The 13,029-nt window shown below is 41.0% G+C and overlaps 1 protein-coding gene across 3 annotated transcripts in view; it reads right to left on the minus strand.

The window, feature by feature from the left end:
* Mdh1b (malate dehydrogenase 1B) overlaps positions 1 to 13,027 on the minus strand; it is a 38,339-nt gene extending 25,312 nt beyond the window's left edge. For all 3 annotated transcript variants that reach the window (XM_019206334.2, XM_010616094.3, XM_010616093.3), the window contains exons 1-5: positions 12,680 to 13,027; positions 8,345 to 8,457; positions 5,364 to 5,498; positions 5,033 to 5,175; positions 3,168 to 3,664 (exon numbers count right to left, since the gene is read on the minus strand). In XM_019206334.2, coding sequence (XP_019061879.1) covers positions 3,168 to 3,664; positions 5,033 to 5,175; positions 5,364 to 5,498; positions 8,345 to 8,457; positions 12,680 to 12,701 — 910 coding nt within the window. In that variant the 5' untranslated portion in view covers positions 12,702 to 13,027. The remainder of the gene's footprint in view (positions 1 to 3,167; positions 3,665 to 5,032; positions 5,176 to 5,363; positions 5,499 to 8,344; positions 8,458 to 12,679) is intronic.
* Positions 13,028 to 13,029: the final 2 nt, after the last annotated feature.

A 13,029-nucleotide genomic window follows, 5' to 3' on the forward strand; every position in this document is an offset into this window, starting at 1 on the left:
TTTTTTTTTTTTTTTTTTTTTTTTTTTTTTTTTGGTACTGGGGATTGAACTCTGGTCCTTGTGCTTGCAAGGCAGGCCACTGAACCAGTGAGCTAAATCCTGGCCCTTACTTTTCTTAGACAACAAGTCAAAGGAGGTGGTACTGTGCTGGTTCAATAGCTTAAAGATCTGATTCTCTTGGTGTCCCCTAATGGTTCCAAAATGACTGCAGCAGCACCAGGTATCACATCTCACAGTTGTTAAATTGTTCTTAGCTGCAAGAGAAGCTAAGAAAAGGATTATGATTGCTTGAACTGTGAGCAAGGGACAGATTAGGAGAAGGGAGACATCTGACATTTTCCCCTTCCTCAGAATGGCTCTTGATGTAGGAATAGCTATTTTTCTCTCCACCCCTTAGCTCTCAGGAGAGCTAGTGATGTGCATTTGGGGTCATCCATGAACTGTATGTTGTGGGAGGAAAGGGAAAAGTTGTAAGGGTTTGAAATTTCATGAGATCCACATGGGCAAAATAACTCTCCAGCATAACATAGATTTATTTCCCACAGACTAAAGAAGCTCAATCTCACTGGTCTCATTTGTCTTAATAGTTTTAAGTCCCTCAATAGCTGTTCATAGCTAAATTATGCTCTATGTTTCTTAGCATAGATGCACTTAGCATCTCTTGGTTGTTTTCCTCGCAGTATTCCTTTCTCCTTCTTTTTTCTTTAAATAACTGATTTCATTTGAAGTAACTGCCCTTTCTCCCACTTTGGTCCATCGGGTCTGAGAGGGCTGTTGTTTCCCGGTCGGTCTGGCACTAGGATGAGGCTCTGGCCCCACCTCCTCACCACAAGATCCACTCTGAACCTGACACATGGTCCCTCCTGGCCAAGGAGTCTGCACTCCTCTTTCCCAAACAGGTGGGAAGGACAGTCCTCTTCCTATGGATGGGTGAGCTCAGCAAAGAACAGCAGGGATGCCAGAGGTCACTGCCATCTCTAGAATCCACCAAGGACAGATCCAACACTGAAGGAAAGGCCAAAAAAGGGAATAAACAAATCCGAGATCACCTGAGTCCCAGAATTTAGCTGTGCCTGAAACATGAACTACCTCCTGTCCTTCCAGTTATTGAAAAGAGGTTGCCTGCCTGCCTGACTTTGGTCATGTTTAGTTGACTTTCTACCACTTGCAACATAAGGAGTATCAACTGAGCCATCACATGTGCTTGCTAGGCAGGTGGGACACTACTGAGCTTAATCCCTGGTCTTGAACCTTACTTTTGTTTGTTTGTGGGACATGGTCTCACTATGGAGCTCAGACTGGCCTCAAATTCACCATATAGCCCAGGCCTCCAACTCTCAGACCTCCTCTGCCCTCACTCTCCCAAGTGCTGGGATTACAGGGCTGCAGCACCACACTTGGCTTTTCTAAAAAAGTCTGCTACCCTCTTGGCATCTGGAATGACTCCTGAGTGTTTTCTTTGGTGGTCTTTCTCTTTCCTGCCATTTTCTTAACTCTGTTTTTGTTGTTGATGGGTTTCTTCTGGCTGTTCCATTGACAAGTCTACTTTGATAACTGTCTGTAACATCTTTACTTTGTTTTCCAAACTTTCTTCCAGTTTTTCTTTCTTGTCTCTCACATAGTTATCTGCTTTGAGTACAGCAGAGCTTAAAATTACAGTATCAGCAGACCATGAGGCTTAGTGGTTGAAAGCTCCATTACTATGTCCAATACACACACACACACACACACACACACACACACACACCCTGCAAATACATCTTCTTTTAAATTTGTATCCATTTTTGATACTTTTAATCGGTGTATTGTACAGCTTTAGTGATAAGGCAGTATCTACATATACATATAAAGTTGATCACATAGATGAAGTTAGAAAAGGATTCATTTCTATTGGATGATTTTAGCATTAATTTAGCAGAGTTTTATCCTGATCCTAAGGATAGAACTAAAAATGTATAAACAAGAATACCAGGGGCTGGGGATTTAGCTCAGTGGTGCCACCACTTGCCTCACAAGCACAAGGTCCCGAGTTTAAACCCCGATACCAAAAAAATAAAAACAATTTTAAAAAAGTATGTAAAAGCCTATGGGGGGAAAATCTGCACTTTCCAGTAGTCCCTCATGTGCAAGGTTTCACTTTCTGTGCCTTTAGTTACCTTCAGTTAGCCTTCGTCTGAAAATATTAGACGGGAAATTCCAGAAAGGAACAATTCATAGGTTTTAGATAACTATTATAGTATATTGTCATAATATTTCTAGTTTATTACTAGTTGGTACACTTAATCTCTTGCTGTTCCCAATTTATAAATTAGCCTATGGCCATACCACCCTGAATGTTCTTGATCTTGACAACCCTTAGGGCCTAATTTATAAGTTCACCTTCACCCTGGCATGTACATATAGGAAAAAAGAGTATACACAGGGCCTGATATGAACTGAAGCTTCCTCAGTCAAGGTCTTGGAGTGTATCTCCGAGAGGACTACTGTAGTTCAACGATGAAGAAGTTCTTTGTATGTGATGCATATGTCGAGGTGGTGTGATCAAAAAATACAGTGAGTGCATAATTAGGAAAAAATGCATTGAACCATATTGCTATTGATCCCCCTCAGAGCAGTCCCCTTTACTTTGAACACCTCCCATCATTCTTGCCATGTTCTGACGTGGTTCCTCCACGAATGTCTTTAGTTGTGTTATTGCGGCTACTCTGATGTCCTGAATTATTCAAAATATTCACCTTTCATACTCATCTGGAGTTTGGGCAAGCTCCAGAAGTCACACGGTGTCAGATCCAGTAAGTAAGATATATAAGGACATCCCACGGTGTTTTTCTGAGCCAGCTTGTCTATTCTATTGCACTGGGCACCAGCATTTGCCATCTCTAGGAGGATATCTGGTGAAAACACTCAAGAAAGAGGACTTCTAGAAGTGGTTCAGAAAGTGGCGAGAAGGATGACACAAGTGTGTTCGCCACGAGAAGGAGTATTTTGATGGTGATTAATGGCCATCTATTACTGTAATAGGTTTTTAAAATTTAAATACCCATCGTTTTCCATTACCCCCTGTATTCCAGATAATCCAGAATGATCCTAGACGATGCAGCTTCTAGCTGCTTGAAATCTTGTTTCCAAACCCAAACCCACACTCAAGCCCTAATGGGTTCACTCACAGGAGGGAGCAGTTTTCAGTTTTCTGGCTAATACAGCTTTGGCTTCTCCTTCTATCCCGAGGGCCACAGCGATGATATTGTGCGCGACGCTTGGGGCAAATCGCTTCAGCAGCTCTGTCCTCAGATTCACGAAAGTCTTTCCCCACACGATCACCCGGACGGTGTCCTGCGCGTTTTGCTCCAGCAGCTGCCCATAGAGGCGGCACAGGGGCACCCTCTGTCGCAGGCAGTCTTCCAGGCTGTGCACCTCCTGCTCGATGCTGTCATCCAGCAGGATGACCACCTGCGCCTGGCGGAAGGCCTCCTCCGCCCTTGTGCAGATCGCCACGCTGCGCAGCAGGGGCGAGGCCAGGTCCTCCATCTCCATGGCCAAGCTTCTAAGATCTCCTTCTGTCGACGGGTGGTCGAACAGGGTGAGGCTCATCTCCGTGCGCCTCCCAAACACCTCTCCGCTTACTAGTACCGGGATCAGGCTGCAGCCCGCGGGGGTGGATGCGCTGAAAAATGCAAAGTTAGGTTGTGAAAGCGTAGACCCTGTGCCCTGGTTAAGCATTTATCCTTAATGGAAACTTCTGATGTGTGTTAATAATTAAGGGCGACAGAATATTTTAAATAAGCATTCCCACAGCTGCATAGACATTTTAAGGGTAGGAATCAGAAGTAAAAAAAAAAAAAATTGTCACAACTGATCACTTGCTCTTTGCATCAGAATACAATTTAAAAATAAGAAATGAAGTTATTTTAAAAGTTATGGTTTAGAGTGTTCACATAAAATAGAACTCCTATGCAGAAAGCAAAATGTCAAAGAACTGACAGGTTCTCTATAGTTACAGGTTTATATTTTCTCTTGAAAAGATAAAGACAGAAGTTTCAGTTAGCCATGGCTCTCTTGTTTCATACACTCATCTACAAAGTGATACCTTTTGGTAAAGGATTATCTTTTCCAAATTCTCTAAAAAAAAAAAATCCTCACAAAGATGGCTGGAGTCAAGATAGGCTGTATATGGTGCAGCTATGACCACATTCAGCAAGTAGCAGGGCCTTCTATTTCTATGCCAAAAAACTGGAGGGAGCTGGAAAATGTTTCTAAGAATTTCTAGTAGTCATGGTGGGGTTGGAAGGAGTACAATGAGGATTTCAAGAGAACCTATACTACAGTTAATCCTTTAAAGATATGGAAATTATTTATATAAGTGATAGAGGGTCACAGATATTTATTATAGAAGTTTCAATTCTTTTCTATATTTGCAGTTTTCCACAGTAAAGCTTAACAAGTGTATATATTATGTTGCACACATGTAATTGGAAAGGATAGTGTGAGAGGTGGACTGAAGGCTGGGGAAAGGAGAAGGGGAGAGATTGAGAACAAGAAACAGAAAGAGAGAGGTGGAGAGCAGAGACAGAGGGAGAGACAGGAACAACAAGCCATGTGCCCCAGACCGTGAGGAGGGAGTAGAACTGAGGAAGAGAAAAGGGGTAGGGAGAGAGGAGTAAGTACATAAGAGTGAGGCAAAGTAGTAAGTGAGAAAGAGGGAGGCAGCAAGCGGCCACACTAAATATTCTTTCAGATTCAGTGCCTGTCGGCGTGCATGCGCGTGTGTAAAACGTAGAACTCGTGTGGGATCATACTGGAGGACACATGCACAATTTATACATGCCTATACATGTAAGTACACAAACATGTCACACGCACAACCACATATCTATACATATAAGTACACACACACACGTGCACGCGTGCACATATGCTCTCAAATGTCAAATTAGACATGTAGGTATTCTTTCACCACAGAACCAATCCCATCATATTGTCCTTTCTAAAATAAAAACACAATCTCATAAATCCTGGGGTCTCACTGTCCTACCTGGTAATCCAGACTTGTAAGGGACTGACAAGATCTTTTGTGGATTCTTTCTTCAGTGCTTTTTCTTTATGTGCCTCCAGGTTCTCTTGAGCAATTATCATCATCATCTCTGTAGTCATGCTGGAGGTGACCCCATAGTAAAGCTAAATATTGAGCAGGAAAAAGTCACCTCAGAGGATACATCATTATCTGACAATGGCTATAATGGAAAGATCTTGTTTGAAGTAAAAATAGAGAGAGTTGAGAGGATGCCTCAGAAAGCAAGACATTTGAAGCATAAAATAATGTAAGAGGATAATTTTGAGCAGCTAAGTCAACTTAACTTATGTACCTGGGCATGCTCCAGGAACTCATTATATCCTCCCAAGAGCAAACCCTTTCCTCCACGATCCAGCAGCTCTCTCCAGATGATGGGGGAATTTTTGTGACTCCATTTATTCTTTTCACACACATCTTTCAGCCACTCCTATTGAATGATACTCCGAGAAAAGTCAGATATTTAATTTGTCTGAGATTTCAACTCAGTATCTCAATATCTTAGAACTCAAACTCTAAATACCAGCTTTTAATGTCACCGTGTATATGAACCACCATGCAGATATCTTTAAACAGGAAAACATAATGTAGAAAACAGGGATGATTTAGCTAACAATGTAAGAAATACAAAAGGATATTCTCCAAATTCACTGGCAAAAAAGGTACTGAAAGTTGTGTGCTCTTTTTAGGACACCTGGAGTGCAACTGTCCAACTTAAAGAGAGGTCGGGTATTGTTCTAATTTGATTGACTAAAGAAATGATTTTCCCCTTATTTTCTTATATGTGAAATATTTGTAGTTTTACGGACACTTAGATTTTCATATTGCTTTTCAAACTCATAGGCATGTTTTATACAAGTCAGATTGAAATAATGAGCTAAAAGTTATCTGGAAATTTCTGATAATATTTATGAGAAAAAGTTTAAATGATCATTATCTGGTTTGTGTAGAAAAAGACAGATGGGAATGAGTATTCTTATCTTTCAAGTACAGGAGACAGTTTTAAAACCATGAGGCTATCTTACAAATGGGCTGGGGATTAAGCTCAGTGGTGCCACGCCTGCCTTGGCAAGTGCAAGGTCCTGAGTTCGATCCTTGGTACCGCAAAAAAAAACCAAACAAACAACAACAAAATCTTGGCAGCTAATTCTTCTTGCTGTTCTTGAAGATCTCCCTTCCTTTATCCCATCTGAAAATAAACAGCCTGGCTGTGAGGATTCCATCATGGTCCCTCCACTCACAGCACAGCCTGGCCAATGGGTGTGAGAGGCCTAAGGAGCAAAAGGACTCTACCAAAAAGGACCTTTGGCACCCACTGAGCAGAACATGCTGATGATCCTGCAGGAGCTGGCAGAATATACACTGGACTCGCCCCTCATAGTACCAAATCAAAAATGGAACAAAAAGCTGGAAAAGAGAGACTTTCTTAATATAAAGCACTCATGCAATTCCAGCCTCAGAAAATACTGATGACATATTTATTGCTAGGCTGGCTCTTAAAGGCCTGGAGAAAATGATGGCCTAAAGTAAAACAGAAATGCCAAAATTGCCATGCAAGACAGCAGAAGATGGGATGAAAAGCTAGTGGTTATGGTACTACAGAGGCCAGAAAACCTTCTAATCAGCCATGTTCCCTGAAAGGCTTTGGATGACAATACATTCCCCAAGGCATATGGAATGCACTGGTATAACCAGTCCCAGTGTTACTGAGAACCCCAATGTGCCCACCTGTTTCAGACCAGGGCCATTTTAGGATGCAGTGCTTCCTGGAAATTGCGAAGATAAAGTTTTGATAATTTTCAGACCAGGGCCATTTTAGGATGCAGTGCTTCCTGGAAATTGCGAAGATAAAGTTTTGAAATAATAGCCCAGGGGGCAGTCCCTACCACACAGCATCTGTTGTGAAAGAAGTACTAAACAGTCCAGGGATGAGATCACTCACACAGCTGCATCATAAAAAGCTCACAAAGAGACTGAGTCATGGGACAGCTCCAGGGAAGGGGCTAACATTCACCAAAGCCTACCTAGTTAGGTCTGCTGCTTAATAGTTATTATACCTGCACCAGTGCTGGCCCCCAGAAAATGTACCGCTCTTAGAAGGCACAGGTCAGCCTCTTCCTGGCAGGTTGATTATATTGGACACCTTGCACTCTAAAGGTCAATGAATTATTCAGATTTAAATCCACACATATTCTAAGTAAAGAATGACCTTTCCTGCTTTTACAACTTTGATCAGCATCCCTGATAAGAACTTACAAAATGCCTAACCTACCAACAAATAAGTCCTGCTTAATGTCATTTCAAAACCAAGGATTCCAATTCAGCAAAAGAGGTGCAGTACTGAACATAAAACCATGAGATCCACTGCCCCTATCGGGTATCACAGGTATCACATCACTCACACAGCCTGATAGAGGGGCTGGGCAGGCCACCAAAAGTGCAGGCACTAGCTTGAAAATTGACAACATGTAAGGGTAGGGCATCTCTTTCAGGATGTAATACATACTGTCAACCAATATAATATTTTGGCATAATAGGCAAAAATACCTGAATCCAGGAACCAAGAAGTAGAATGAAGAGTGATTGATCCTGTTTACCACTGCTTCCAAAAACTCCATTACTCTTGACTGTGGGTCTGGTGGTTCTAAATTCCCAAGGGCAGAGGGTACTTCTACCAGGTGACACAGGAAGAGTCCTGTTCACCTTTTAAGCTATGGCTGCCATTAATCACATCAAGCTCCTGTTCCAAGAGTCTGGCATGCAAGGTAAGAAGTTACCATGCCTGAAGGCCCTGTTGATCAGGGGGATGCAGACCAGCTATTTTTCAGCCAGCATGGACAGTAACACATAGCATCTAAGTCAGTGATGGTGAACTTTTTAGAGACAAGTGCGCAAACTGCAAGCCAAAACCCACTTATTTAGCACAAAGTGCCAACCCTGCAATTAAACCTGAATGCTGAGGTTTTAGTTTAGAAAAAACAACTATTTCCCAATGCCTGGCTGCGAGGGCAACTTGGCCCATGCGCTGACAGAGAGGACGAAAAAACAAACTTAGTCTAATGGTTAAGGTCTCATCTGTTCTAATGGGTCTTGGGAAGAAATGTAAATGGTGTTTTGAAACTGGTAAGTATGAACTAATTTTCATTAGCATTAAAATATTAGTATTTGAACATTCATTTTATTCAATACGATAAACTAGCCAATATTTAATTAAATAAAAGGACATTTTTTTTGTGTGCCCAAGTGCATTTAACAAAATGTAAAAAGACTTCTTACCTCCCAAAGATCAGGATGATGTATAATTTTAAATATTTGAAAATCAGGTAGATTCTTTTGTAGGTAGTCTGCAAGAAGTTCTGCTTTAGCATAGTATGGACAATCAGCTTTACCTAAGAGAGTTCACATAGAAATTGTCAAGTAGTTAGAAGCATATGTCTCCAAATTAGGGAGTAAATCATAGTTATGATATTTTTATATATAACATAAACTATGGTACAAATTCCTATGACATAATTTTTAGATTTTTATTATGTTAATAAAAATAAATTTCACGGGAGGTCACATTTTAAGTAGCCAAAAATCTATTGAATATTTACTTTCTTCCAGTACTGTGCCATGTCTCACTTCCTTTAAGAGGCTGATAAAGATTACTAATTAAGCTGGAAGTGCTAACAATGAGCTACTCACTGGAAGCCACTCAAAGGAAAGGTGTGAAATGAGGAACATGGGAGTCACTTTTGAATTGGATATGTAGCCCAGAGTTGTGACAGAGGCAGAAGCTGAGGGAGAGAGAAGAGTCTGGGGTAATTTCTGTTTTCTAGGTTGGGTAGATAATCCTGACTTCATAAGAGGGAAATGTGAGACAAGTTTACTCGGGGGTGTCTGCCGTATACATTTGTGGAAAGGACCAGCAGGTAGTCAGGACGTACATCTGAAGTGCAGATGCTGTGGGAAACACATTTGGCGGGTAAGGGGTTGAACACACAGGAAGCTGAATCTGCCACCAGGAACAGGACTGAGTATCATATAGGGTAGGAGGGACACAGGCTTCACTGGAACATATTTCCTTAGTTGTTGCTCATAATCACTGGTTCCTCAACCCTCAGGGGAACTCCTGTCATAAACCCTTCTCCAACTCCTACTATCGCCTCTTTGTTTAGTTCAAATCTATCATGCATCACATTAAGTCACTCTATGGTTCACATCCTAAATGCTTCTTACTACTGTCGTTCTGGAAGGTAAGTCTTGTAGAAGCCCTCAGCCTGGATGCACTCAATTACATGCCTTCTCTGTGTGTGGGTCCTTTCTGCTTAGTACCACCGGGAAAACAGCAGAGCGCAGCATGCGAGAGCATTACAAATTCAGTCTCCAGACTCAGGTGTTCCTCAATTCTAGAAAGCCCTCTGTTTCTCTTACTAGAACTCTCCAGTGTTCTCTACAACGACGATTCCAAATTTGGTCCTCTTCTTCCAAATCTCTTCTCTCTTTTAATATTTCCCTGTACTGCCAGAAGAAAATAGATCACCTTGTTTCCTACTTAACAAAAATTGAAACAAATCAAACAGACATTAGTTGGGAAATTCCTGAACCTCCTGCCATCACACTACAAGTCTGTTTGCATTTGGATGCATCCTTTTCTTTCTTCTTTTCCTGCTGTCTTGGTCCAATCCTGCCAATTGATTTTGAATCCCACCCTCTTCTGCCTTTTCAGGAACCTTGCTTAACTGATCATCCTCTCTTTTTAGAATCTTATTTCTGTTTCTGAAACTAAAAAGTATTCTCTAAATAATGAAAAAAAAAAAGAATAAGATAAGACTACAAGAGCAAGAAGCAATTTAAATATGTTAAGGGACCATTTTCATCTTCAGAATTAAGGATTATTTTAATCTTACATCACTGCCTTTTCTCTTTTACTTTCCTTTTTAGTTTTATTTTAGGATTCCCTGTTTTTAATGTTCATACAGAGATTTCTTTAACTGAAATACTGAACAGTTTCTCTGGTGTGAAAAACTATAATAGTACACAGGATCTTAATGAGATAATTAATAATGTGAAATAGGAAGTAAAGGGCTAAAGGTGTAGGGAAAGTGGGAAGGGTGGGGGAAAGGTAATAAGGGAGAGGAAAAAATATGAGAAACTGAAAAAATGGAAATAAAGTGTTTATAGACAGGGAGAGGAGGAGGGTGAAGGGAGGTGAAGGGAGGGCAGGGACAAGGGGAAAAAAAGTGAATCAAGACCTATTATGTAAAGGTACAGGATCCCAATAATGAATGTAACTGTATTGTATGCCTAGATTGTACCAATAAACTCAATAAAAAGAAAAAAAAAAGAATCTTACTTCTGTTTCTAATGCCCCTTTTCCAACCCACTTAAATATATTCAAGTTACGTATTAAGCTTCTTGTATCCAAAAAACCAATTTCCCATGTTTTCTATATGTTCTTTTCTATTCAAACTTCTTTTAAAAAATCCTCTATATTTGCCTTCCTCAATTCTCTACTTCCTTTTATTTCTCACCCCATTGTAATCTACCTTACCCCACAATTTTTAAAGAGGTTATAAAAACTTCCATGCCACTGAATTCACTGGATGTGTGTGTGTGTGTATGTGTGTGTGTGTGTGTGTGTGTGTGTGTGTGTATAGATAGACAGATATGTATAGAGTTATACAGATATAGATATAGATTTTGTACTGGGGATCGGTAGTTAGACTGCAAGGCAGGTGGTGGACCCACTGAGCTAAATCCCTGGTCCTCAATGGATATATTTTGATGCCTCTCTTTTTGACTCATGGCATCATTTGTACTGCTGTGTTCTTCTACCCTTATGCAACACTCACTATGGTGGGGCATTCTGCAGGTCTTCCTTCTACTTTCCTGGCTACGACTCTCTATATGCTGCAGATACCTATTGCCTTTTCAACCCATTAAAGGTGTTATTCTGCATGCCACCTTCTCTTCATACCCTTGTATTGTTGGTAGCAATCTGTATCCTTAGACCTATCTCCCCATATCTGGATACCTACACGTCTTATATTCTTCTATCTCTTTCTAAGTGTCTCATAGGCACTCAGCATGTCTATGATGGATTTTTGCCATCATATTTGCAAAATATGCTCTTTGAACTATGTTCTTTATATCCATCTCCTAAATCACTTAAGAATATTAAGGGTAACCATAGTACTAAGCTTATTCTTCAGCTTAAGTTTTTTCAATGACCTTTAACCTACCCAGCTATCCAAACTACTGCTTGGAAATAATTTTTAGCTTCTTCTTTCTTACTTGTCCTCCTCCACTCTGTCAAATATCCAGTTCTATGAATTCTATCTTATGAATAGCTCTAATCCACGAATTTCTCTCCACTTCCATTGTGCATCATGTTTTAATTTTATTATATTCTCCTCTTCTAAAAGTCTTCTACGTACTTTGGATAAAGTCTAAACTACCTAACATGACTCAAAAAGTACATTATTTAAATTTAGCATCACCTTATAACATTCTTCCTTGTACTCTTTGCTCCAGTCCTACTAAGCTTATTCAATATTATACTTATTACACACTTTCAATTATTACCAAACTAGCTATTCTCACTTGAATCCTACCCCAACACAAATGTTTAAATTTCTCTGCTTCTCCACACCTCTTGGCTGCTAGGTAACTTTCAACTTTGAGGTATCTCCTCAAGAATCTCTGCCTCTTCGGAAGTCCTTCTCAGCGTAAATTGTTCTGCTACTGCCATACACATAACATTTTCTCTAAGTTTCCCACTGTCTTTCTAGCATACAGTTAGTCAGTGCTCACAAATATTTCAAGTAGGCGAATAGTAAATGTAAATTGTGCTCAATCATCAAAAAGGTCAAATAGGACAAGGGCTGCACAGCCTTTGTTAAACTCATTGCTGACTTTCATGAGGGTAGTTTCCCCAAGGGAGAAGATGTACAAACCAGATCGAGTGCAAAGGAGGGGAGATGGAAGAGCAATGGTTTGCTTCTTGCCAAATCCTTTCCCTCCATTTGCTGCCAAAACAGGCATCCCAAAATCTAAATCTATCAGGAGCACACTCTTCTCTAAATTTTTCAGTCACTCCGTTGCTTTCATGTTACAAACACCTCTGGCAGGTGTATGTGAGCTCAAGGACCTGGCTCTTGCTTGTGTAGATTTAGCCTCAGGTCTTGTTATTCTCCCCATATCCAGATTCACCATTAGATTACGAGGTTCCTAGCTTCTGCCCTTGTCTAGAATGGCCTCCCAACCTCAAACCTTCACAATTTAGCTCCTGAACAGTTCTCCATGTGAGTCCCTTGTGCCCTCCTTTCTCCTACTTCCACTTTCAGAGTAAGGGTGTTGTTTCCAGTGACTCGTGCATCTTTTCCTCATAGCATTAATTGCACCATATCAAAAGCACTTCTTTTCGCGCTTTACCCCAGGAGAAGGGAAACTCTCTGAGGGCAGGGATCCATTTTCCCCTCACTGTATCTGCATTGTTCAGTAGTGCCTGGCACGCCATCACCGTCTAGTAAATACCTTGGACTATATCAGAAAGCTCGTGGTGGTCGTTCTACAGGCTGGAGTTACATTTTGAAAGATCTGCAGGAGAACACAGGCAACACCCACCGGCAATCACAAATTTGGCCATGATCAAAGCGAGAATCCGAGGCAGGGGCTACAGCGTCGCGGTTTCCTAGCAACTACACTGCGGAGAACGGTGCAGGCGCACTATGGAGCTGGCGCACTGAATTCTGACGCTTAGCGGGAAAGGTTGGGGACTCCAAAGTTAGGGTTTGAGTAGGTTACATTGCAGTGCACAATCACACATCGCTTTTATAAGCTCTGAGGTCTCCCTTGACCTAGTCTGTATTTCAGTATCCCAAAAGATTAGCCAGTCTTTTAGACATTTTTCTCTCTAAATACGTCTTTCCACAACCACGCGAACGTATAAATTTTGGCCTATAAAGGAATCCATA

This window comes from Fukomys damarensis, unplaced genomic scaffold (assembly GCF_012274545.1).
Source record: "Fukomys damarensis isolate Sample0158 unplaced genomic scaffold, DMR_v1.0_HiC HiC_scaffold_16, whole genome shotgun sequence".
Lineage (NCBI taxonomy): Eukaryota > Metazoa > Chordata > Mammalia > Rodentia > Bathyergidae > Fukomys > Fukomys damarensis.